Here is a 27,372-nt window from a genome sequence, read left to right as displayed (position 1 = left end):
TAGGCAAGGTTAAAAAAGATCTCAAGTATTTTCTTAAGATTATCTAAGAATTTCTCATACTTTTTCTATGGCACATATATAAGAACTTACATAATGTAGCCATAGGTTGATAAATTGCTTGCCTATTACACATCTGCATTCATGATTTAACATTTATATTTATGTACACTCAGTGTTATTTCTCTATTTTTAGGCTCTCATAATCAACGGAGCAAATCTGGCATCTCAAGATGATCGTGGATGCACTCCTTTACACCTTGCTGCAACACATGGACATTCTTTCACTTTACAAATAATGCTTCGAAGTGGAGTGGTGAGAGATTCCTGTTAATATGCGAGAATGTGTGATCATATAGATGGAATAGCATTTAGTAGCTAGTTATCTCTTCCTGACTTTTTAAATTCCTTTTATGATCAGAGCAATTTGATCTCTCTCTTTAGCTTTTCTATCTTTAAACACAGGAGCAATAATTTAGATAAAGCTTCAAAAAATCCCAGTTTAGCTATACAAAGGATTTCAGAGGCTGGGGGTTCTTCATGTCGGTTCAGAGTTTAACTGGGAAGATTCTGAAGCTTCCAAACCCATTTCAGCCAGTGATTATATATCTTTATGAATTTCTGTGTGTTTACCTATTTTTTTGTAACTTATTTCATACACTGATTTAGAAGGTGATTTTTTATCTCCAGAAATTTCATTCATTGTGATATTTATTTTCATTATTACTTAGTGGTTGTAAAAAAAAAAAAACTTAGAAGAACTACTTTTATTGAAGACATTTTGGTAAGAGTTGGTGTTTCTATAATTAGAGAAAAAGTAAAGGGCCTATTAAGTATTTTTTTATTAACTCTTTATGCTTTCAAGGATATGATTGGACCATTGAATCCTTCCCTTTCATTTTATTGGTCAGAAGCCTGTGACCAGTAAAATGACTAGTTAAGTTCCCTTTTTTCCCCTTGAATATTTATTTATTTTAAAATAAATAAATCTTCACATTTATTTTATTTTATTTTAAAATTTTATTTATTTATTTGAGAGAGAATGAGTGAGAGAGTGCATGAGAGAGGAGAAGATCAGAGGGAGAAGCAGACTCCCCAAAGAGCTGGGAGCCGGATGCGGGACTCGATCCTGGAAGTCCGGGATCATGACCTGAGCCAAAGGCAGTTGCTCAACAAACTGAGCCACCCAGGTGCCCCACATTTATTTATTTTAAAAGATTTATTTATTTTAGAGGGGGGAGAGAGCATGAGTGGGAGGGGCAGAGCAAGAGGCAATGGGAATCCCAAGCAAACTCTTTGCCGATCATGCAGCCACACGTGGGGCTTGATCCCACAACCATGAGATCACGACCTGAGTGGAAAGCAAGGGTGTGATGCTCAATGGACTGTGCCACCTGGGCGCCCCATGATTTATTTATTTATTTGAGAGAAGGGGAGGGTATGGGAAAGAGGGAGAGAGAACCCCAAGCAGACTATGCTGAGTGCGGAGCACAGCTTAGCTATAAGTTCCTTTTTAAAAACTATTTTTATGGGGGCGCCTGATGGTTCAGTGGGTTAAAGCCTATGCCTTCGGCTCAGGTCATGATCCCAAAGTCCTGGGATCGAGCTGCGTATCTGACTCTCTGCTCAGCAGGGAGCCTGCCCCCCCCCCTGCCTACTTGTGATCTCTGTCTGTCAAATAAATAAATAAGATCTTAAAAAATTTTTTTATGGATCAAATTGTGTTCTTTATAAAAAAAAACTATTTTATAAAATTTTATTAGCTCATGTTTAAATCGGTGGTAGTAAATTTTTCTATTACATTTATTGTTTGCCTTATAGGTCTTTTTTGCCTTATAGTTTTCATGTGCAGAATTAAGCTGCTAGACTTACTCTTTCTCCTCAAATGGAAAGAAACTGAGTTCTTGTGAATGTTATCCCTAGGATCCCAGTGTGACTGATAAGAGAGAATGGAAGCCTGTGCACTATGCAGCTTTTCATGGGCGACTTGGCTGTTTGCAGCTTCTAGTTAAATGGGGATGTGGAATAGAAGATGTGGACTATAACGGAAACCTTCCAGGTATTCACAAAAGCAAATGTTTTAGATTTTTGTTAATGTAAACTTTTTTTTTTTTAAAGATTTTTAAATTTATTTATTTGACAGAGAGAGATCACAAGTAGGCAGAGAGGCAGGCAGAGAGAGAGAAGAGGAAGCAGGCTCCCTGGCAAGCAGAGAGCCCGATGCGGGACTCGATCCCAGGACCCTGAGATCATGACCCGAGCCGAAGGCAGCGGCTCACCCACTGAGCCACCCAGGTGCCCTGTTAATGTAAACTTTTAAATGATTGATTGTGTTTAAGAAATTTAAACTGTCAGGGCACCTGGGTGGCTCAGTTGTTAATCTTCTTGCCTTTGGCTCAGGTCATGATCCCAGGGTTCTAGGATCGAGCCCCACATCAGGCTCCCTGCTCAGCAGGGAGTTGGCTTCTTCCTCTGCCACTCCCCCTGCTTGTGTTCCCTCTCCCACTGTCCCTCTCTCTGCATCAAATAAATGAAAATCTTTAAAAAAATTTTTTTAACTGTCATCATTCTAACAGTCCTTCAGAAAACTAAAGTAGTAAATATGTTGTCATGAACATTTTTTATTCTTATGCCTGTGTTATACACCTGTCATGTGATTTTCTTTCTGGAGCCATATCAGCAAAAGAGAAATTGGCAAAACTGAACTGGATTTACTCTTCGCACCAGCTATTTCCTTCATCTTCTGTCCAGTGTTATTATTTTTTAACTTCATGCAGCTCCACTTCCCAGACTGCTGCTTATAAGAAATAGTATAAATAGTAGATGCTAGCGTATTTGAGTTAATTTGCTAACTTCCTGCAATTAGCTGGCCAGTTGCGACCTATACTCTAAACACCCTGTCTTCTCCCAAGAGGTGCTGTAGAAATGCAGATGAGGGTTAGATCATAGTGAGAGTGGAGTGAGGATTACTAAAAATGATACTTGAATTATGTCTTTAAAGAATCTTAAGTAGCAAACAAATGAAGGGGAAGTGTAGGCAGAATGATATGAACAGGTTTGATCAAATCACTCTGTTGCTTAAATACTCCATAGATTTCTGAGGAGCTCTAATTTCTTAGCTTGGCATGCTATACCTTTATAATTTGTTTTTTTTTTTTTTTTAAAGATTTTATTTATTTATTTGTCAGAGAGAGGGAGAGTGAGAAAGCGAGCATAGGCAGGCAGAGGCAGAGGGAGAAGCAGGCTCCCTGATGAGCAAGGAGCTGGATGTGGGGACTCAATCCCAGGACACTGGAATCATGATCTGGGCAAAAGGCAGCTGCTTAACCAACTGAGCCACTCAGGCGTCCCTCTAATTTGGTTCTTATATACCTCTTTGGCCTCATCTCTCTAACATCCTCATCTAACTGGAGAATACTCTCCAGTTCCATCCATATTGTTGAAAATGGTAAGATTTCATTTTTTATGGCTGAATAATATTCCATTGCATCTATCTATCTATCTATCTATCTATATGTAGATATATATACCACTTCTTCTTTATCCATTCATCTATCTATGGACACTTAGGTTGTTTCCATATCTTGGCTATTGTAAATATGGCTACAGTAAACATAGGGGTGCGTATATTTTTTTGAATTAGTGTTTTCATTTTCTCTGGGTAAATACCCAGTAATGGAATTACTGGATCATATGATATTGCTATTTTTTATTTTTTTGAGTTTCTTCAAAAAAACCCAAAAAAACCTCTTTTCCCCAGTAGTTGCACCAATTTACATTTGCACCAATGGTATGTGAGAGATCCCTTTTCTTCACATCCTCTCCAAAACTTGTTATTTCTTTTTGTTTAAAGATTTTTAAAAAAATTTATTTGACAGAGATCACAAGTAGGCAGAGAGACAGGCAGAGAGACAGAGAGAGAGGAGGAAGCAGGCTCCCTGCTGAGCAGAGAGCCTGATGCAGGGCTTGATCCCAGGCAGAGGCTTAACCTACTAAGCCACCCAGGCGTCCCTTGTTATTTCTTTTTTTTTTGATGCCAGCCATTTTGACTTGTATGAGGTGATATCTCATTGTGGTTTTGATTTGCATTTCCCTGATGATGAATGATGTTGAGCATCTTTTCATGTGCCTGTTGGCCATCTGTACATTTTCTTTGGAAAATGTCTGTTCAGATCCTCTTCCCATTTTTAATAGTATTGTATTTTTAGCGTTGAGTTGTATAGGTTCTTTATATATTTTGGTTATTAACCCCCTTATTGGATATCATTTGCAGATATCCTTGTCCATTCAGTAGGTTGCCTTTTTGTTTTGTTGATGTTTCCTCTACAAAAGCTTTTTATTTTGGCATAGTCCTAGTAGCTTATTTTCTTTTACTTTTTAGCATGAGGAGATGTATCCATAAAGATGTTGCTAAGGCCCATGGTGAAGAGATTACTGCCTTTGTTTTCTTTTAGGGGTTTTATGATTTCAGGTCTCACATTCAGTTCTTTAATCCATTTTGAGTTTATTTTTGTGTATGGTATAAGAAAGTGGTCTAGTTAAATCCTTTTACATGTTGCTGTCCAGTTTTCTCAGTGCCATTTATTGAAGTGATTGTCTTTTTTTCTTTTTTTTTTTTAAAAGATTTTATTTATTTATTTGACAGAGAGAGATCACAAGTAGGCAGAGAGGCAGGCAGAGAGAGAGAGAGAGAGAGGAAAGCAGGCTCTCTGCTCAGCAGATAGCCCGATGCGGGACTCGATCCCAGGACCCTGGGATCATGACCTGAGCCGAAGGCAGCAGCTTAACCCACTGAGCCACCCAGGTGCCCCTGAAGTGATTGTCTTTTCCCTATTGTATATTCTTGACTCCTTTGTTGTAGATTAATTGACTACGTAATTGTGGATTTATTTCTGGGCTATCTTTTCTGTTCCATTGATGTATGTGTCTGGTACCATATTGTTTTTATTGCCATAGCTTTGTAGTTATTCTTGAAATCTGGGATTGTGATACCTCTAGCTTTGTTTCTCAAGATTACTTTAGCTTTTTGTGGTTTTTTTTTGTGGTTCCATTCAAATTTTATTTGTTTAAATTTTTATTTGTACTAGTTTTGTGAAAAATAATGTTGGTATTTTGATAGGGATTGCATTTAGTCTGTAGATTGCTTTGGGTAGTGTGAAGATTTTATCAATATTGATTTTTTCCAATCCATGAGCCTGGTGTATTTTTCCATTTGCTTGTGTTATTTTCAGTTTCTTTCACTGTCCTCTTAAGGTTTTTAGAGTACAGGTCTTTTACCTCCTTGGTTAAATTTACTCCTAGGTATTTTATTCTTTTTAGTGCAATTGTAGATTCTTAATTTCACTTTTTCCTGCTTCATTATTGGTGTATAGAAATGCACCTGAATGCTGTGTATTAATTTTATATCCTGCAACTTTACTAACTTCATTTATTACCTCTAACAGTTTTTTTGGTGGCATCCTTGGGGCTTTTTAGGTATAGTATCAGGTCATCTGCAAATAGTGACAATTTTACTACTTCCTTACTAATTTAGATGCCTTTGTTTTTCTTGTCTGATTGCTGTGGCTAGGACTTGGGAGTACTCTGTTGAATTAAAGTGTTGAGTGTCTGCCTTTGGCTCACGTCATGATTCCAGGATCCTGGGAATGGGCCCTGCATCAGGTTCCCTTTTCAGCAAGGGCCTGCTTTTCCCTCTACCTCTGCCTGACACTCCTCCTGCTTGTGTTCTCTCTCTGTTAAATAAATAAATAAAATATTAAAAAAAAAAAAAAAAGAGAGAGAGAGAGGCTCTTAGTTCATCAGCACTGAGTATGATGTTGGCCATGGCTTTGTCATATCTGGCTTATATTATGCTGAGTATGTTTCCTCTCCACGCACTTTGTTGAGAGTTTTTATCATGAACGGATGTTGTGTTTTGTCAGATGCTTTTTCTGTATCTAGTGAGATGATTTTAATGTTTTTTTTTTAAGATTTTATTTATTTATTTGACAGATGGAGATTACAAGTAGGCAGAGAGACAGGCAGAGAGAGAAGGGGGGGGGAAGCAGACTCCCTGCTGAGCAGAGAGTCCGATGCGGTGCTTGATCCCACAACCCTGAGATCATGACCTGAGCTGAAGGCAGAGGCTTAACCCACTGAGCCACCCAAGCACCCCGATCTTCTTGTTTTTATCCTTCCTCTTCCTAATGTGATGTTTCACATTGATGGATTTGTTAATATTGAACCATCCTTGCTCCCTGGAATAAATCTCATTTTATTGTGGTGGGGGAACTTTTCAATGAATTGTTGAATTCAGTATGCTAACATTTTGTTGAATTTCTGTGTCTATCTTTATCAGAGATATGGGCCTGTAGGTTTTTTTTTTTTTTTTTTTTTTTTTGTAGTGTCTTTGGTTTTGGTATCAGGGCAATGCTGGCCTCTAAGAATAAAGTTGGAGGTTTTTCTTCCTCTCCTATTTTCTGGAATATTTTGAGGAGAATAGGTGTTAACTCTATTAAATCTTTGGTAGAATTTTCTTATAAATCCTTCTGATCCTGGACATTTGTTTGTTGGGAGTTTTTTGATTACTAGTTCAATTTATTACTAGTAAATAGTGTGTTCAACTTTTTAAATTTCTTTCTAATTCAGTTTTGGAAGATTTTATATTTCAAGGAGTTTATCCTTTATTTTTTTCCTGGGTTCTCCCAATTTGTTGACAGATGATTTTTTTTTCTTTTTTTAATTTATTTTTTATTTTCAGCATAACAGTATTCATTATTTTTGCACCACACCCAGTGCTCCATGCAATCCGTGCCCTCTATAATACCCATCACCTGGTACCCCGACCTCCCACCCCCCACCCCTTCAAAACCCTCAGATTGTTTTTCAGAGTCCATAGTCTCTCATGGTTCACCTCCCGTTCCAATTTCCCCCACCTCCCTTCTCCTCTCTATCTCCCCATGTCCTCCATGCTATTTGTTATGATTTTTCATAGTCTCTTATAATTCTTTGTATCTGTGTTTTTCATTTCATTTTTTAATTTTTAATTTTTTAAAAGATTTTATTTATTTATTTGACAGATCACAAGTAGGCAGAGAGATAGGCAGAGAGAGAAGAGGAAGCAGGCTCCTCGCTGAGCAGAGAGCCTGATGTGGGGCTTGATCCCAGGACCCTACGATCATGACCTGAACCGAAGGCAGAGGCTTAACCCACTGAGCCACCCAGGCACCCTTCATGTCATTTAAAAATATATATATTTTTTTAATTTTTAAGTAATCTCTACACTGAATGTGGGGCTCTAATCCATAACTCTGAGATCAAGAGTTAGGTGCTCTACCAACTAAGCCAGCCAGGTGGCCCTTTCCCATTTCATTTCTGATTTTATTTATTTGAGTTCTCTCTCTTTTGTTCCTTGATGAGTGTGGCTAAAGGTTTATCAGTTTTGTTTTGTCTTATTGTTCAAAGAGCCAGCTCTTGGTTTCATTAGTCTTTTTTGTTATTATAATTGTTATTTTTTAGTCTCTCATTCATTTCTTCTTTGATCTTTATTATTTCCTTCCTTCTGCAAACTTGGACTTTGTTTTTTTGTTTTTTTGTTTTTTTGTTTTTTTTTTTTTTTAGTTCCTTTAGGTGTAAGGTGAGATTGTTAACAATTTTTCTTGTTTCTTCTTCTTCCTTTTATTTATTTATTTATTTTTTAATTTTTCTTGTTTCTTGAGGTAAGCCTCTTAGAACTGCTTTTGCTGCATCCCAAAGATTTTGGACCATTATGTTTCCATTTTCTTTTGTCTTCATGTGTATTATAATTTCCTCTTTGATTTCTTTGTTGACCCATTGGTTGTTTAGTAGCATATTGTTTAGCCTCTGCATGATTGTGTTTTCTGTTTTTTTCTTGTGCTTGATTTCTAGTTTTATACTATTATAGTTGGAATAGATGGTTGATATCATTTCAGTCCTCTTAAATTTGTTGAGATTTGTGGCCAAATGTGATCTGTCCTGGAGAATGTTCCATGTGCACTTGAAGTCAATGAGTATTCAGGTGCTTTGGGTTGGAATATTCTGTATGTATCTTTTAAGTCCATCTGGTCTAATCTGTTGTTCAGAGCCACTATTTCTTTATTGATTTTCATCTTGGATGATCTAGCCATTGATTTAAATGAGGTTTTAAAGTCCCTTACTATTATTTTATTACTATCAGTTTCTCCCTTTATGTCTGTTTGTATTTGCTTTATGTATGTAGATGTTGGGTGCATAGATATTAATAGTCGTTAAATTCTCTTATTGCATGATTGTTGATCATGTCGTAATATCCTTATTTATCAAAAGGTCTTTGTTTTAAAGTCTGTTTTGTCTGATATAAATATTTCAACTGTAGCTTCTTTCCCCCCACTTCCATTTGTGAGTGAAATAACTTTTTCCATCCCTTCCTTTCAGTCTTTATGTGTCTTTAGGTCTGAAATGAGTTTCTTATAGGCAGCATATAGATGGGTCTTGTTTTTTATCCATTCACTTCCCCTGTGTCCTTTGATTAGAGTATTTAATAATTTATATTTAAAATGATTATTGATCAGTATTATAGAACATTATTTTATATATTTAATGGCCATCTTGTCATTTCCTTTCTTTTTAAAAAAATTACTCTTCTTTTTATTATTTTATTTTTAATTAACATGCAATATATTATTTGCCCCAGGGGTACAGGTCTGTGAATCGTCAGGCTTACACACTTCACAGCACTCACCATTTCACATACCCTCGACAATGTCCATAACCCAACCACCCTCTCCATACCTCCCTTCCCCTCCAGCAACCTTCAGTTTGTTTTGTGAGATTAAGAGTCTCTTATGGTTTGTCTCCCTCCCGATCTCATCTTGTTCCATTTTTTTCCTTCCCTACCCCCCAGACCCCCCCCCCCCAGTCTGCCTCTCAAATTCCTCATATCAGGGAGATTTTATTTTATTTTTTAAAGATTTTATTTATCTACTTGACAGGTCACAAGCAGGCAGAGAGGCAGGCAGAGAGAGAGGCGGAAGCAGTGAGCCCAATGAAGGGTTTGATCCCAGTTCCCTGAGATCATGACCTGAGCCAAAGGCAGAGGCTCAACCCACTGAGCCACCCAGGTGCCTCCTTTTTATTATTTTAAAAATATGTTTACTTTTAAGTAATCTCTATACCCAGTGTGGGGCTTGGCCTCAAACCCTGAGATCAAGAGTTGCATGCTCTCCTGACAGTCAGCCAGGTGCCCCTGGTTATTTTCTTTTTAGAGTACCAGTTCAAATTTTTTGTTGAGTTCTATTTTTTATTGAGTTTTTCTCTCTTTTTAAAAATTGTAGGGCTTCTTTATGTAGTCTAGATACAAGATCTCTGTTACTTATATGCGTTGCAAATATCTTCTTTCAAATATCTTTTCCATCCTATGGCTTGCCTTTTCATTTTTTTCAGATTTTTTTGATGATAGAAATTTTAACTGCAATTTAGTAAGTTTAATAAGCTCTTCCTTTATAGCTAGTCCTTTTGAATCCTATTAAAAAAAAGTTTTTCCCCACTCTTTGATCATGAAGGTGTTCTTTTATATTCTAGAAATTTTTTTTTAAAGATTTTATTTGTTTATTTGACAGAGATTACAAGTAGTCAGGCAGACATAGAGAAGGGGGGGAAGCAGGCTTCCTGCTAAACAGAGAGCCCAATGCAGGGCTTGATCCCAGGACCCTGAGATCATGACCTGAGCTGAAGGCAGAGGCTTAAACTACTGAGCTACCCAGGCGCCCTTCTTCTAGAAATTTTATTTTACTTTCACGTTTAGATTTCTAGCCCACCTGGAACTGACTTTTCTGTAATACAAAGTAGGGGGCAACTTTGTTTTTAATTTGATTTTTTATTAAATATGCCTGGTCATTTTTAAAAGTCTTTCTGCTTGCTCATTTTTAAAAAAATTGACATTTATTTCTTCAAACAAGTATAGTTTTTTATGACCATATGTAGTATATTTTTAAATAGTATAATATAGAGGTTAATAATTTGGCTTCAGTCTCTGCTCAGCAGGAAGCCTGCTTCTCTTTCTCTCTCTCTCTGCCTACCTCTCTGCCTACTTGTGATCTCTGTCTGTCTAATAAATGAAAAAAATCTTTAAAAAGAAAAAAAAAGAATTTGGCTTCAGTACTAGATTGCTTGTGTTAAAATCTCTTAAGTTATTCATTCAGCATTTCTTTGCTGAGCATCTACTACGTGTCAATCCCTCTTCTAGGGATGTCCCACCAAATAAAACAGACCAAAGTCCCTGCCTTCATGTGGTGGTGGTCAGGACGTAGATAATAACAAAAGAATATAAATTATATTATAGAGTTATGTGTGTGGATAAAATCAGAGAAGGGAATAGAATATGAAAGAGGATGAAGTTTAAAATAGGGTGATCAGGGAAGCCTTCATGGAAGAGGCAATAGTTGGATAAAGACCTGAAGCAGCTGAGGGAGTAGATCTTGTGACCATAATGGGGAAGGGTTATTTCAGAAAGAGGTAATAGCCGGTGAAAGCTCCTGAGGCAGGAGTGTATTTGAGAACAAGTAGTAACAGCGAGCCAGTATGGTTAGAACAGAAGTGAGAGGGTGAGTTATAGATAACAAAGTCAGAGAGGTAACAGGAGCCATTGAAGGATTTTGAGCACAGCACTGACATGATCTGACTATATTTAAGAACATTTTCTCTACCCCTTTCCTGCCTGCCGTTGCCCAGCCTAACCACACCACTCTCCACACGGAGATTTAGTATATTGCTTCCAGTGTCTTCTCCAAAGCGTTACTTACCACCTGTGTCCTTTTCAATTAAGTCCTTAAGCCCTCCCAAGCTGCAGTTTCATCATCATAGGATTTTTGCGGCACTTGAATGAAGTAACATATGTAAAAGAAATGTTAAAGTTGTTTCCACTATTCTTTGACTGGAACACCAATGGAATCAGACTGTACTCTTCTCTCCATCTCTGCCTCTGCCCTCCTAGCCCCAAAGTTCTAGAATCCTAGGATTTACAGATGTTGAACCACCCTTGCACTTAGGAATAAAACCCATTTAGCCACAAACAGAAGAATGAAGCTGGGCCATTTCCTTACAACATACACTATCGACTCAAAATGGTTGAAAGACCTAAATCTGAGATAGAAATCATCAAATTCTAGAGGAGGGCATAGGAAGCAAATTCTGTGACCTCAGCCGCAACTTTTTGCTAGACATGTTTGCAAAGGCAAAGGAAACAAAAGCAAAAATGAATGACTGGGACTTCATCAAGATAAAAAGCTTTTGCACAGCTAAGGAAACAGCTGACAAAACCAAAAGATGGCCGACTGAATGGGAGAAGGTATTTGCAAAAGACATATCAGAGAAATGGCTAGTATCCAAGATCTGTGGGAACTTATCAAACTTATCAAACTCAACATCCAAAGAACAAACAATCCAATCAAGAAAAGGACAGAAGACATGAACAGACATTTCTGCAAAGAAGATATCCAAAAGGCCAACAGACACATGAATAAAACCTCCACATCACTTGGCATCAGGGAAATGCAAATCAAAACCACAGTGAGAGGGTGCCTGGGTGGCTCAGTGGGTTAAACCGCTGCCTTCGGCTCGGGTCATGATCTCAGGGTCCTGGGATCGAGTCCCGCATCGGGCTCTCTGCTCGGCAGGGAGCCTGCTTCCCTCTCTCTCTCCTCTCTCTCTGCCTGCCTCTCCATCTACTTGTGATTTCTCTCTGTCAAATAAATAAATAAAATCTTTAAAAAAAACAAAAAAAACAAAAAAAAAAAACAAAACCACAGTGAGGTTGTTGGGGATTTCACTTTTCAAGGAAATATTTTGGGGCCTGCTCTTTGGTATCTCTTCTCTGGTGTCTGTACATTCATAGTATGTGTATCTATTTAATAATTTAGTCTGCTGCTTTGGCAAGAGTAGAAGGCTGAGTAAGGACTTGTTGGCTCCCTATTACACAGGGAAGGGGCAGTCATCTCCCTGTGAGGATGAGAGCCAATGTTGTTATTTCTTTCTTTGAGTTATTTTATAGTCCATTAAAATTTATTTTTTCTCTTCCTGCTGTAGTTCACTTAGCAGCCATGGAAGGTCACCTTCACTGCTTTAAATTCCTACTCAGCAAAATGAACAGTAAAACCCAAGCTTTAAAAGCCTTCAATGATAATGGAGAAAATGTATTGGATCTGGCCCAGAGGTTCTTTAAGCAGAACATTTTGCAGTTTATCCAAGGAGCTGAGTATGAAGGAAGTGATCCAAAAGATCAGGAAAGTAAGTAATAAACCTGAAATGTTTTAGCATTTAATAAGTAGAGTAAGTAAAAAAAAAAAAAAGAAGTTATAAGGCAAATGTTATGTTTAAATATGTTACTTATAATTGTCCACACATTCATTCAGTTTCTCTTCTTTATTATGAAATATTTTAGGCAGAAATATATAAAGACTAATGCAATGTAATGAATACATTTTTTATGCCACTGATTTAAGAATAAAATGCTGTATATTTAAAAGCTTCTTGGTTCTGTCTCTTTGATATCATTCATTTCTTTTTCTTCTCAGAGGTAACTTGTTTTGGATTTTTAATTCCATTCTATAGGTTTTCTATTTAGTGAATATGTACTCACAAAAATATGCACTATTGTGTGTTTTTGGAGAAATAGACTAACATGTTCTAACTAAGAAATCCTAAAATTCAGCAGTCGAAGGATTCATATGATTGGCCCAGGTTGAAGAGTGAATCTGTGCTGTGCTGGCTTTCTTCCCAACTAGCTTTCTCTGCTTGTAGCAGATTTAGCAGGAGGTGGGGAAGGGAGCAAGACTATAAGATTCAGACCAGAGATTTTCAAGGTCTGATTTGTACTCATTACTTTTGCCAGCATCCCATTGGTGAAAATTGAGTCACGTGAGCATACTAGTTGTGGGGAAGCCTTGGGGATTCAGTACCTAGCTGAGAAGACTCACCTCAGCTGAAGCTCTCGTACTATTGAAGGCAGAGCATTTTAGTAGACAACTAACAGTCCTTGAAACTTCTTTTAAAATCTTATGAAAATGGCATTTAAACAGTATGCATTCTTCTATTCCTTGCTTTTTTCCAGAAAATACTATGTTTTTGATATTAGGCCAATGGAAGTATTCCAGTTTATCCTTTTTGTTATATAGTATTGCATTTTATGAAAACCATCATTTATCCATTTTCCAGTTTGTTATTTAGATTGTTTTTCACTATTACAGTCAGTGTGGTCATGGATATTCTTGTATGTGTCTCCTTAAGTACATATACAAGAGATTTTTTTTTTTTTTTAAGATTTTATTTATTTATTTGACAGAGAGAGAGATCACAAGTAGGCGGAGAGTCAGGCAGAGAGAGAGAGAGAGAGAAGCAGGCTCCCGCTGAGCAAAGAGCCCGATGCGGGGCTCGATCCCAGGACACTGAGATCATGACCTGAGCCGAAGGCAGCGGCTTAATCCACTGAGCCACCCAGGCGCCCCTACAAGAGATTCTTTAGAGAAGTAGGTCACTACCTTTTTAACACATAGCCCCCACAGACAGTATTTGCGTGGCACACTGGGATTGTTGGTTGTGCCTTCTTGAGGGACTGCCTATCTTCTCTGAAGACTGAGAAGAGTTAGGAGCTTGACTTGGGTAAATAGGTGTGCATTCTGCTTTAGGGTTTGCTTGGTGGGATATGCCCATCTTCAGTATAAACAGGGATTGCTAGATTCTTCATCAGAGTAATTACAGAAGTTTACACTCTCATCAGTAATGTTTGGTGGGAATTTAGAGGAATGATATTCAGTATTGTCAGACTTTACAATTTTTGCCAATTGGGCGTGAAAAGCCTTAATTTGTACTTTGATTTTCATTTTCTTTTTATTATGAATGAGATTGAATATCCTTCTGTAAGTTAATGGCTATTGTAGTTTTCTCCTCTATAAATTTCTTGCCTATACTTTTCTCCCTTTTTTTTTTTTTTAAGATTTTATTTATTTATACATGAGAGATAGAGAGACAAAGAGAGAAAGAGAGAGAGAAAGGCAGAGGCAGAGGAAGAAGCAGGTTCCCTGTGGAGCTGGGAGCCTGACAGCAGGACTCCATCCCAGGACCTTGGGATCACAATCTGAGCTGAAGGCAGAGGCTTAACTGACTGAGTTACCCAGGCACCCTAGTTTACACTCATGAAATCATCACAATCTAGATATAAAACATTTCCATCACCTCTGGAGTGGACCTCTTGCAGTTCACCCTTACTTTCACCCTGGCCCCACAAAACCACCTACTTGCTTTCTGTCCCTATAGATCAGTTTGAATTTTCTAATGGAACTATTTTGAGATTCACCCCTGTTATGTATATTAATAATAGTTCATTCCTTTTAATTGTCGAATAACACCCCATTATATGGTTGTATTGTATATTTCTTTTTAACAGTTCACCTGCCGATAAACATTTGGATTATTTCCAATTTTGGACTATTACTAATAAAGCTGTTCTGAACCTTTACATAGATATATGTTTGTAGTTCTCTTGGTAAATATGGAAGAGGGGGATGTATGGTGGGTTTTTGTTTAACTTTAAGAGGTTGTGTAACAGGGGCACCTGAGTGGCTCAGTCATCTAAGTGTCTGACTCTTGACCCCTAATCAGGTCTTGATCTTAGGGTCATGAGTTCAGGCCCCACGGTAGGTTCCATGCTGGGTGTGAAGCCTACTTAACAACAACAACAAAAAAGTTGTTATCAACTATTTTGTAAAGTAGTTGTATTGCTTATATCCCCACCAGACATGTATGAGAATTCCATTTGCTCCATGGAATTGCTAGCACTTGATATGGTCAGTCTGTTTTATTAGCTGTTCTAATGGATGTGTAGTGTTACCCTACCATGGTTTTAGTATACATCTTCCTGAAATCTAATTAATATTGAGCATCTTTTCAAATGGGCATTCGTATATCTTTTTTTTTTAAGATTTTATTTATTTATTTGACAGAGAGCACAAGTAGGCAGAGAGGCAGGCGGGGTGTGGGGAAGCAGGCTCCCTGCCGAGCAGAGAGCCCGATGTGGGGCTCCATCCCAGGAACCCGGGACCATGACCCAAATCAAAGGCAGAGGCCTTAACCCACTGAACCACCCAGGCACCCCGCATTCGTATATCTTTTATCAAGTATCTGTTTAATTCTTTTGCCCATTTGTAAATTGGGTTTTTTGTCTACTAATTATTGACTTTTGACAGTTCTTTAGAGTTTTTGTCAGGTATATGTTATGGCCTATATTTTCTCCCTTTCTGAAGCTTGCCTGGTTTCATGGCAATATGTACATATATTTTAAATTTTTATTTTAGAGAGAGAGAGGGCATGTGATTAACAGGGGAGGGGCAGGGAGAGAAGGGAGAGAGAATCTTAGGTGCCGTGCTCAATATGGAGCCTGACACATGGCTTGATCTCATGACCCAAAGATCGTAACCTGAGCCAAAATTAAGAGTTGGATGCTTAACTGTCTGAGCCACCCAGGCACCCCATGGAGTGTCTTTCAAAGAATGAAAGTTTTAAATTTTGGTAAAGTACAATTTATCAGTCTTCATGTCTTTTGTTGTGTGTCCTATCTGTGAAATATTTGTTCACCTCAAAGTTAGCAAGATATCCTTCAATAGTTTTCTTCCCTTTTTTTTTTTTTTAAGATTTTATTTATTCATTTGATAGAGATCACAGGCAGAGAGAGAAGGGGAAGCAGGCTCCCTGCTGAACAGAGAGCCCAACGTAGGGCTCGATCCCAGGACTCTGGGATCATGACCTGAGCCAAAGACAGAGGCTTTAACCCACTGAGCCACCCAGGCGCCCCTCTTCAATAGTTTTCTAAAAATTTGTCAGTTTTAGCCTTTTAATTCAGATCTTTGATCTACGTCAGGTTAAATTTTATGTGGAATTTTGAGTGAAATTAAGTGTTCATTTAAAATTTTGTTTACCCCCCACACACATACAGCTACTTGTCCTAGCACCATTTTTTTTGGAAAGGCTTTCCTTTCCCCATTGAAATATTTTGTCAGCTTTGTAAAAAGTCAGTTGGCTATATATGTATGGGTGTGTTTCTGGCCTCTGCATTCTGTCTTATAGATCTGTTTATTTGCCAATACCACAACTGTCTTGATTATGATAGCTTTATGGTAAGCTATCAATCATATCAAAGCTATTATGATAGCTTTATGGTAAGACTTAGAATCGGGTAGTCTAAGTCTCCAACCTTGTTCTTTTAAAAATACTCTTTGTAGGGGCACCTAAATGGTGCAGTTGGTTAAGTGTCCAGCTCTTGGCTTCAGCTCAGATCACGATTTTGGGGTCGTGAGATTGAGCCCTGTGTTGGGCTTTGTGCTCAGCACAAAGTCTGCTTGGGACTCTTTCCCTCTCCCTCAGCCTCTCCCTACTGTATTCTCTCTTTCTCGCTCTAAAATAAATAAATCATTCAAAATACTCTGGCTGTTCTGTTTCATTTCTATATTTAAAAATGAGAATAACTATATCTCATTTAACAACTAAGTTGTTAAAATGGTTATAATGAGGCATTACTTACCAGTGCTTACTACCATGTCTGGCATTCAGTAAGGGCTCAGTATATGTAGTTGCTACATTAAAAACATTTTATCAAGTACTTACAGTTAGGTACTAGGTCAGGTACACTTATACAGCCATGTGTGTATGTATATGTGTTTGTATATATATGTATACTTCATGTGCTTCCAGTTTTTATACAAAGGGTTGAAAATGACCATCTTCTTATGTTTTGTGTTGGTCTGACAATGGAATATGGCTAAGAATAGTTCTGGTACAGTACTACTCTTGGCATGTTTGAAGTCCTGTGGGGAGAAAGGGCTACACAGTTAATAATAATCTTATTTTATGATTCTCTTTTTATTACTTGTCATTGTATCAACTGAACTAATTCTAGTGTAACATTCTTAATTGAGTTAATATTGAAATTTGAATTTTGTGACTGCTTAAGGCAGGGGAAAGAATGACCTGATACATTTACGGAAATGTTGAATTTTTATTCATAGCTTTAGCATTTCCAGGTCATGTGGCTGCCTTTAAAGGTGATTTGGAAATGCTTAAGAAATTAATTGAAGATGGAGTAATTAATATTAATGAACGTGATAATAATGGATCAACTCCTATGCATAAAGGTGAGTTATGAGTCCTGCTTCATTTTCAGTTCTGACACAATTACTGTTTTTTACCTTTTAAAATAATTATCCCTTTGAAACATGTGAAAATGTAGAACTTACCCTAATACCCTAGAGGATATCCGTCTCCCTTATATGATACACAGAGTACTTATTTTCAGTTCATTTGTGATACTCCTCTGATGATGCCAGAAATTAACTATCACATTTAGGATAATTCCAGTGAAAATTCTCTTAAGACATTGACGTGTTAAGATATGAAATTCACAGCTGGAGAAGTTTCTTAGGACTAATACTTTCTTAGGACTAAAATGATCTATTAATTCTTGCTAAAGCATGATAAAGGTATAACAGAACTTGAAAAAAGGTATAGCAGAATTTTCTTCTTGTACTCTGTAAAAATGTGTTTACTTTTATAGAAATATCAATGAACATTAGATTTAAACACAATTTCCATATGTCCGCCACTTTCATCTGTATTCCCTACTTCCTTCTGTGTGGAATTCTAAAATATTAATTAGCTTTTTGGTTTTTTAATCAGACTTTGTCAAATTGTCAACACCTTGTTGAGAGTATGGGTACTCTAGGATTTACTTTTGCCAGTCTTCCTTTAATTTATAAAATCAAATACCAAATCTTTAACTTAATGCATCTGAAATTTCCATTCTGCTTCATTTGTGATATTGTAAGCTATTTCGTAATGTAATGACCGGTATTTCTTTCTTTCTTTCTTTTTTTTTTTTTTAAGATTTTATTTATTTACGTGATAGAGAGATCACAAGTAGGCAGAGAGGCAGGCAGAGAGGGGGACGCAGGCTCCTTGCTGAGCAGAGAGCTTGATCCTGGCTCTATCCCAGGGTCCTGAGACCATGACCTGAGTCGAAGGCAGAGGCTTAACCCACCGAGCCACCCAGGTGACCAATGGCCAGTAATTCTTATAAAAATTTTAAAGGGGGCACCGGCTAGCTCAGTCAGTAGAGCATGTAACTCTTGAAGTTGGGGTCATGAGTTCTAGCCCTATGTTGGGCATAGAGATTACTTAACTCTTAAAAAAAAGAGGGCAAGGGTAGAGTAAAAAGACAGTAGAGTAGTTAAGGCAGTCATGTGTTTGAATTATATTTTATTTTGTAAATAACTTCTGATAGTCCCAATCATAGGTTATGTTCTTGTTGGTTAGCTTCTTAGTTTAATTGTTAAATTTGGTTTACTTCATAATGAATCTCCGATATAGAATTTAAACATCATGTGTACCAATAGTTTTATAAGAGAGGTTAGGTGGAGTAAGAAGGGGAATGCAAAGGGGGTTTCTTCTACACACAGAGAGGTTCCTATTTTGGCAAACACTTTATTCCAGACTTGGAAAATCTCACTTCTCCATCTTAGCTTGGCTCTCTAGGGGTTTAGCTCTTCACCATGGGATTTGTGAATGGGGAGGAAATTTAAAGTGTGCACTATGTATATGTGTATATATTTTAAAATGTGGTACCCTGGAGCAAAGCCTTCATTTATTATCCTAGATAATACCACTTAAAAAAAAAAAGATTTTATTTATTTATTTGACAGAGATCACAAGTAGGCAGAGAGGCAGGCGGGGGGAGGGGGAGGGTGGGGAGAGCAGGCTCTCTGCTCAGCAGGGGCTGGATGTGGGGCTGGATCCCAGGATCCTGGGATCATGACCTGAACTGAAGGCAGAGGATTTACCCCACTGAGCCACCCAGGCACCCCTAAATATAACCACTTTTTATTACTAATGTATATGTAGGGTATCATTCAGACACTGTAGCAAAAGATAGGTGTTATCATAACGTTTATATTTCATCTTCACAGGAAGAATTAAGTTTTATTGATGGCTGTTTTTCAGCCTTTCTTAGTCGTTTCTTCACCACTGGAACTAAGATTGAAATGAGGGACCTGGAAGTAGATTCTCAAGGGCTTAATGCATAACAGTAGGGTGTTTGTGATGCAGCCCTTGTGAGAAGATGGGAGGGTGAAATTGAGGAACCCAAAGTGTTTGCCTTTCACCCCTTGTCTTGTCAGTCTGTCCATTGAGGACTCCCAGGCCCAGGGGTGGAACAGGGAGTGTGATGGGGGATGATAAGTGGCTACAAGTAGGGGAAGGGGCCTTTTCTGTACAGTTGGCTTTCCTGATGAACATCTGTGTGTTTAGATTATATCCAAATTGGGTAAATTAAAGTTGTCCCTTTATAGCTTAATCCACATTTTTTACATTTATTAATCTCTGCTTCTTTTTCTTTAATTTTGATTTTGATTCAATAAATAAGTTACGATGTTTAAAGATTCTTTTTTTTTTTTTTTTTTTTTTTTTTGATAGAGATCACAAATAGGCAGAGAGGCAAGCAGAGAGAGGGGGAAGCAGACTCCCTGCTGAGCAGAGAGCCTGATATGGGGCTCAATCCCAGGGAAGCAGACTCCCTGCTGAGCAGAGAGCCTGATATGGGGCTCAATCCCAGGACCCTGAGATCATGACCTGAGCTGAAGGCAGAGGCTTAACCCACTGAGCCACTCAGGCGCCCAGTTGCAGTGTTTATTATTGAGGCATTTTTCTTGGTCATTTAATAATTGTTAAATCCACTGTGACTGCTCCTTTTTTTCATTTGCTAAGCCATAAGTATTTCAAATGATTTCTTAAAAATTTCTAGTCACAGAATAATTTTATCTGTTCTCTTATAAAACATTGGTCAAATTAATCACATATCCTAACCAATGTACAATAAGGATCTTGGGTAAAAATCCTTTTATTTTATTTCATTTTAGAGAAGTTACTTAGCTTCCCATCCCCCTCTTTGTAAGCATTACCTGTGTAATAAAATTTAAATGTGGGGTTAAGCTCATTCTATCTTTGACAAAACAATTATCTGTGATTCATAAATACCTTTTGTAACTTTTAAAGATGGAATATATTGCTGTTTTTGTCTAAAGTGAGGTTATTTCTAGAGGTCTGGGAAATCTTGTACTGTTTTGAGTGGTTTTTATTTTATTTTATTTTATTTTATTTATTTATTTGAAAGACAGAGATCACAAGCAGGCAGAGAAGCAGGCAGAGAGAGAGAGAGTGGAGGAAGCAGGCTGTCTGCTGAGCAGAGAGCCTGATGCAGGGCTTGATCCCAGGACCCTGGGATCATGACCTGAGCCGAAGGCAGAGGCTTTAACCCACTGAGCCACCCAGGCGCCTGTGTTTTGAGTGGTTTTGGATTTTCTGTAGGAGAGAGCAAGAAAGCCCAGAATTTTCAGGGGCCAATTCTGAGTTAGGGAGATGGCTCTGAATGAACTAGAGGAGGACAGAAGAGTTCTTACTTTGTCACAGTATCTGACTTTGTGTCCTCTTTTCTCTGTTGTCAGTATTGAAGGTGAATTCCCTTTTTGAGGCACAAGAGGTATATCAAAAGCTCCTAGTCTTTGATTCATTTTACAGAGGCACTTATAGTCAGCACCCACCATATGTCTGCACCACGTAGACAGTGTGAGGTCCAGACCTTATTGCTAAGGAGTACATGCTTCCAACCATGAACATCTAAAGATTTGTACAAGCCAGGAGTAATTGATGCCAAAAAGTATTTGTTTCTTAAAATACATGCAGTAGGAATTCAGGAGTAGAAACAGGAATAGAAGAAGTTGGTAAAGGTTAAATTATGAGAGACATGTTTGTGGGAATTCAGAAATAATACCTTATGTTTATATGCTACTTAATGGGATGTAAAACTGTCATCACATTTAATCCTTATTTTAATTTTATGAACCCTCTTTCTAAGTATGAAATCATCTCTGTAAAACATGAGGAAATTGGGGTCCAGAGGAATCAGTTTTCTTGACTGAGGTTACACATCTGGTAAGAGCAAAGCTGACATTTTTCTTAGTATCCTCATTCACTTATTCATGCCTCAACTTCATAGACCTTTATTGAGGGTCTGTATATGCCAACCACTTGCTAAGTTCTGTCCTGCCCTCCAGTCTCACTGTTTAGTAGACCTAAAGTCAGATCTTTTAAGTTTATTAAGTATCTTTCCACCCAGCTTCCCTGAATCTTCAGATGGATCTAGAAGGATGGGTAGAAGTTAGATGAACACATAGCTGAGGGGTGGGCACTAGGCAGGAGGACACATAGACAGAGTTGTGGAGGTGAAAATTAATCCTGAGTGCTTGTATTAAGGACAAGATTTAGAAAAAGGTGGTAAACAGTTCAGGTGATTAGTGAGGGGCCTGTAAATGTTGAGTCATGAGAGTCAGAAGAAGAACCTGTTTACATAAGATGACCAAGATTTTCAAAGTCCATGTAGTCAGCCCTGTGGCTGGACTGTGCTCATATTTTGGTCAGATGCAAGATTCGTCAGGAGCTATAGATAGCAGCAGGTGAACTCTGGATAAAGACTGGGAAAACCTAGATTATAGTTTCAAATCCATTACTTGTGTGCTGCGTGATGTTAAATAAATAACATCTTTGAGCTTCAACTTTTATATCTTCTTCAAATTTTTATATAAATTTTATATTGGGATGCAAAGTCCTCTGTATTGGAGGTAAGCCCAGTAGATTTTTGATTAAGTGTTTGCCTAATGAATACATAAATGAACAGAGAATAACATCTGCCCAACCTTTGTTGGTTATTACAAGGATCAGTATTTATGAAAATATTCTCTAATGGTACTGTCTGAGATATCAGACAACTGTTACTAATAACAATAACTTTTTGTGTGTATTTTTGTTTTTGTCTTTTTTTTTTTTTTAAACAGCTGCTGGGCAAGGCCACATAGAGTGTTTGCAGTGGATAATTAAAATGGGAGCAGACAGTAATATTACCAACAAAGCAGGGGAGAAACCCAGTGATGTGGCTAAAAGGTATCCCTGTCTGCTTCACTTCTTTCTTTTGTTTTTAAGGTTTTGGGTATACTCTCTTACACTCAGAAAGCTCTTAGGATTTAATGGAATTATAGGACTCCATCAAATGCTGACAGAGTAACAATTTTCCAGCTGAATTGACATTTGATGATAAATCAGCTCTTCTCACTAAAGTAATGATTTTCAGCTGGAAAGTAGTATTGTCCCCTTTCCTCGTGGGGGGCAGGATTTGGAAATGTATGGAGGAGTGTCACATGACTGGAGACTATCACTGATATATAGTGAGGTCGGGTCCAGGAATGCTAAACATTTGACGGTGCTTAGAACTGTGGTACAGAATGAAGAATGGTGTCACCCAAATGCCCCTATTTCTTTAGAAATACTGTGTGATTAAGAGGCATAATCAAAAGGAGCCACTTAGATTTTGAAACAAATTTTAATATTTACATTTGAATTAAATATAGCACCTGCTATTAAGCATCTCCTGCTCATCTCCTATGCAGGTCCTCAAGGAAAATTTAGTCCATCCATTTATTCATTCGGTTATTTTTCATTCAACTTCCTATGTACTTAGCATGTCCCTATTGCTATGGTTAATGTTAGGATTACAAAGATGAAAAAACACAGTTCTTGTCCTCAAGTCTAAAATCTTGTAAAGAGATTCAGTACATAAACATAATTATTATTAATTATAATCATTGTAACATATTACATGTTATATATAAGATACAATAAGAACATAGGAGAAAAAGTGCCCAGGTCTTCCTGTTTGAAAGTTTTGGGGAAGTTAGGAAGGAACAGAAGGGGGACAGAATTTATATAGAGGTCAGGGAAATTTTTTATTTTTGGAGGAAGCAACATTTATGCTGATGCCTTAAAGGAGGAAGTGTTGTAAGATAGTACCTTATGTGTTTGAGGAATTGCTTGTAGTCCAGAACTGCTTGAATGTAAAGTAGGAATGTGGGCTAAAATTTGCAAATGAGGCCCAACAGGATGCTAATCATTCAATGTTAATCATGCATTGATTGCTGTGCAATTTTTAAGAGTTTATTGTCCTTACAATTTTGAGGGATTTCTTTGAGGCTTTGGACCATGATTTTGTGGTACCACATACCTAGGATCATTATCTACTTAGGCCCACTTTAGTTTTACTTTGGAAAACAGCTTTATTAAGGTTTAATTGGTATATGATAAAGTACACATCTTTGTACAGTACGAACTGATGAATTCTGACATAGGTACTTACCCATGAAACCATTACTGCCATCAAGATAGGGAAAGTCTCCTTGTGCCCCCTTTGTAGTCTGTCTCCTTCCCACTGCTCCCCACTTTCCCTTCCCCAAGCAAATGCTGATCTGCTGTCTGTCACTATAGATTAGTTTGTATTTCCTAGAATTTTATATAAATGGAATCATATAGTACATACGCTTATATATCTGCCTTCTTTTGCTCAGGTTAATTATATGTGAGGTTCTTTCATGTGTATTTGTAGCTCATTTCTTTCTTATAGCTGAGCAGTACTCCCTTGGCTATAGAATTCCATAGTATTCCATAGTTTAATAATGTGGTAACCTGTCAAAGGACATCTTGATTATATCCATTTTTTGGAAATTATGCATAAAGCTGCTCTAACCATTTTTTAAAAAAAGATTTTATTTATTTATTTGTCAGAAAGAGAGAGAGAGAGAAAGCACACAAGCAGGCAGAGAGGCAGGCAGAGGTGGAGAGAGAGGCAGGCTCCCTGCTGAGCAAGGAGCCCGATGCGGGACTTGATTCCAGGACCCTGGGATCATGACCTGAGCCGAAGGCAGCGGCTTAACCCACTGAGCCACCCAGGTGTCCCTGCTTTATCCATTTTTGGTAATTATGCATAAAGCTGCTCTAAACATACATGTACAATATTTTTTTAAAGATTTTATTTATCAGAGAGAGAGAGAGGGAGAGAGCGAGCACAGGCAGACAGAATGGCAGGCAGAGGCAGAGGGAGAAGCAGGCTCCCTGCTGAGCAAGGAGCCCGATGTGGGACTCGATTCCAGGACACTAGGATCATGACCTGAGCCGAAGGCAGCTGCTTAACCAACTGAGCCACCCAGGCGTCCCTCATGTACAATATTTTTTTGTGTGAACATCAGTTTTCACTTCACTTGGGTAAATAATTAGGAGTAGGATTGCTGGGTCATATGATAAGAGTATGTTTGCTTTATAAGAAATTGCCATCGTGCCTTTGAAAGTAACCATGCCAGTCTGCATTCTCATCAGCAGTGGATGAGAGTTTCTTTTGTTTCTTATCTTGCCAGCAATTGATATTGTTCATTCACCAATGGAAAATATACAGATGGCAAATATGTATATGAAAAAAATGCTCAAAATCATTTTTGTTAGGAAAATGCAAATTAAAGTTTAGACAATGAGATTCCCCTATATATCTTTTAGAGTTTTTATAATTCATGCACCAAAATGCTAGATGTGTGTATAGTGTTATAGAAACACTATGAATCTGGCATAAAGTAGGTACTCAGTAAATAATAGCTGTTAATTTTAACTTAGTAGTAAAGATAATGAAGTCTATTAACCTTACAACTTCTTAAGATGTTTGTTACCATATCTTTAATTATGTATAGTACCTGGTGAAAGGTAAGGATATTTGTGTGCATGTGGTTGTATAGGTGTGTGAAAAAAGTGGGATTTGAGATTTTGTGTTTGAGTAGTTCTCCATGTCATAAGAGAAAACATTAAACATTTCAGTTAGCAAGACTCTGAGAAAACCATGCAGATTATATGCAATCACAACATCAGCTCCAAAAGCAAGGCTATATTACTGGAAGCTTCATTGAGATATGGGAAAGATCAAAGAAAATAGAAAAGGTAGATGGAAAAGTCACGATTTTTTCATTAAATTTCAAGGCCATGCCACGTTTTGGGGTTGAGGAAGGATGAAAATTAAGGGGCCTAGAGCTATATTTAGCCCTAAAACTGGAACCAGAACTATTTCTGAAATCTCAATTTGGCCATCAAAAAAGGTAGTAAATATAGGTAACAAGTAGGGTGGTTCTGGGCTTTCTGTTCAGTTGAGCAGCTCTGTCTGGGGGCACCCCACATATTCTTTTGATATTGGGTCTCCTCTCCCAGTTGGATTTTTACCAATAAAAATTATGGAACAGCCTTTAACATGACTGTTTGTCCTCAGTGTCCAGTAACTCTTTGAGCTGGATGTATGTTTAATTGTCACTGACTTTTAGGTGCAGTTTTGCTCCTTTACTTGGGGCATTGGTAGCATAATGTACAGAGTGTAATTCGCTAAATTAAGTGGAGAGTGCAGTTTCAATTTGAAGAGGATTGTGAATCTTGTTAATTACTGATTCTTTTCTACAGGTTTGCCCATTTAGCAGCTGTAAAGCTGCTAGAGGGACTACAGAAATATGACATAGATGATGAGAATGAAATTGATGAACATGATATAAAGTTTTTTTTAAGACATGGTGTTGAGGGAAGCACTGATGCCAAGGATGATTTATGTCTCAGTGAGTCGGATAAGACAGATGCCAGAAGTAAGTGTGGTAACTCTGTTGTGATTTATTAAGAAATACAATAGCCAGTTTTTACCACAAATCTGGAAATTATTCTAAAGACACGGGTGCCTGGGTGGCTCAGTGGGTTAAAGCCTCTGCCTTCGGCTCAGGTCATGATCTCAGGGTCCTGGGATTGAGTCCCACATCGAGCTCTTTGCTCAGCGGGGAGCCTGCTTCCCCCTCTCTCTCTGCCTGCCTCTCTGCCTACTTGTGACCTCTGTCTGTCAAATAAATAAATAAAATCTTTAAAAAAAAAAGACACTTAGCATCTGCAAAGTAAAATACATTGATATTTTTCGGGGGAAACAGACTAGTACAAATACTTGTACTAGGGGTTTTTGAACACAGAATGTAAGACATGATCTCTGTCCCTCAAGGAGGAAAAAGTTATATAGGAGGAAAAATTACTTAAGTGGATCACAAGAAACAGGGAAATAAACATCTCAAGTATTTCCATGGTTAAGTTGGCAAATGATTTTTACAGATAATAATAGCAAATATCTATTGATTGTCTACTGTGTGCCAGACAGTGATGTACATATAATCTTGGGGTTGTGGGATCAAGCCCCACCTTGGCTTTGTGCTTAGCAGTGAGTGTGCTTGTGATTCTGTCTCTCCCTCGCCCTCTGCCCTCCCTGCCCCAGGCCCGTGCACTTACACAAGTGTCTCTGTTTCTCAAAAAACAAAAAAACAAAAACAAAAACCCTTAAAAAAAGATAGAACTGATAGGACTGATAGGATTTGCTCATAGATTTGGATCTGAGGTGTTACAGAATGAGAATAATCCAGGTTGACTCTTAGATTCTTGGCCTGGGCTACTAGGTGGTAGTTTAAAAACACTGTTCACAATAGAGTAGAGTAGCAGGGGAGGCTTTTCACAAGTGGAATTTGGATTTATCCTTGAAGGGTGGCCAGAATTAATTAATTGTTTAATTTATTAGAGAGCACATGAATGTGATAGAGTATGAGCAGAGAGGAAGGGCAGAGGGAGAGGAAGCAGACTCCCCACTGAATAGGGAGCCCAGTGAAAGGCTCAATTCTCGGGTCCTGAGATTATGACCCAAGGCAGACACTTAACAGACCGAGCTACCCAGGTACCCTAAAGGATGTCCAGAATTTAGATAGGCAAAAAAAACCCCACAAAAAAACAAAGAAGCACTCCATTTACCCAGCTTATATTCCAATATATACTGTGCGCACAGGTCTAGACTAAGGGACTAGTGCAGTGCATCAGAAAAAGTCCTGCTTTCTGAAATTCAGAAAACATTCTGAACCTTCTCAATATAGTATTAAAATAAGTGACTGAAATCGTGCTGTTTTGATTCTTTTTTTCTCTCCCGTTATTCAACATAGGGAGAGAATACCTGTTACACATTAGGCACTGTTCTAGGTGTTAGGTTTACATTGGTGAACAAAAAGATAATTTTTCCATATTTACAGAATTCTTTTTTTCTTTAAGATTTTATTTTTTTTTAAGTAATCTCTACAGCCAATGTGAGGCTCAAACCCACAACCCCCAAGATCAAGAGGCACATACTTTACGGACTGGGCCAGCCAGTGCTTCCGTATTTGCTAAGTTCTTAAACTGACCTGGTTCTTTTTCTACTTTTTCAAGCTCTTAAAGTCTTGATATACACTCTTTGATTCCCACAATTAGTAACATATTTGTTGGTGGGATTTCCGAAAATAGTCTTGTAGTTTCATTATGAAATAAAAATTTATAACTAAGTAAAAAATATTTTTTATTTTTTCTTTCATATGAATTGCATTATGGAGACATATATACCAAAGTTATAAT

At 37.8% G+C, this 27,372-nt stretch overlaps 1 protein-coding gene across 1 annotated transcript in view; it reads left to right on the top strand.

Moving 5' to 3' along the window:
* The window catches only part of ANKRD42 (ankyrin repeat domain 42), a gene marked incomplete at its 5' end in the record, with an annotated part of 57,291 nt that overhangs the window by 14,734 nt on the left and 15,185 nt on the right, over positions 1–27,372 (top strand). The window contains 6 exons of the mRNA XM_059175373.1: positions 194–313; positions 1,921–2,056; positions 12,058–12,258; positions 17,028–17,153; positions 21,900–22,005; positions 25,378–25,553. Coding sequence (XP_059031356.1) covers positions 194–313; positions 1,921–2,056; positions 12,058–12,258; positions 17,028–17,153; positions 21,900–22,005; positions 25,378–25,553 — 865 coding nt within the window. The remainder of the gene's footprint in view (positions 1–193; positions 314–1,920; positions 2,057–12,057; positions 12,259–17,027; positions 17,154–21,899; positions 22,006–25,377; positions 25,554–27,372) is intronic.

The sequence above is a fragment of the Mustela lutreola genome, chromosome 1 (assembly GCF_030435805.1).
Source record: "Mustela lutreola isolate mMusLut2 chromosome 1, mMusLut2.pri, whole genome shotgun sequence".
Lineage (NCBI taxonomy): Eukaryota > Metazoa > Chordata > Mammalia > Carnivora > Mustelidae > Mustela > Mustela lutreola.
Note: the sequence above shows the minus strand (reverse complement) of the source record. Positions and strands in the feature narration are given on the sequence as shown.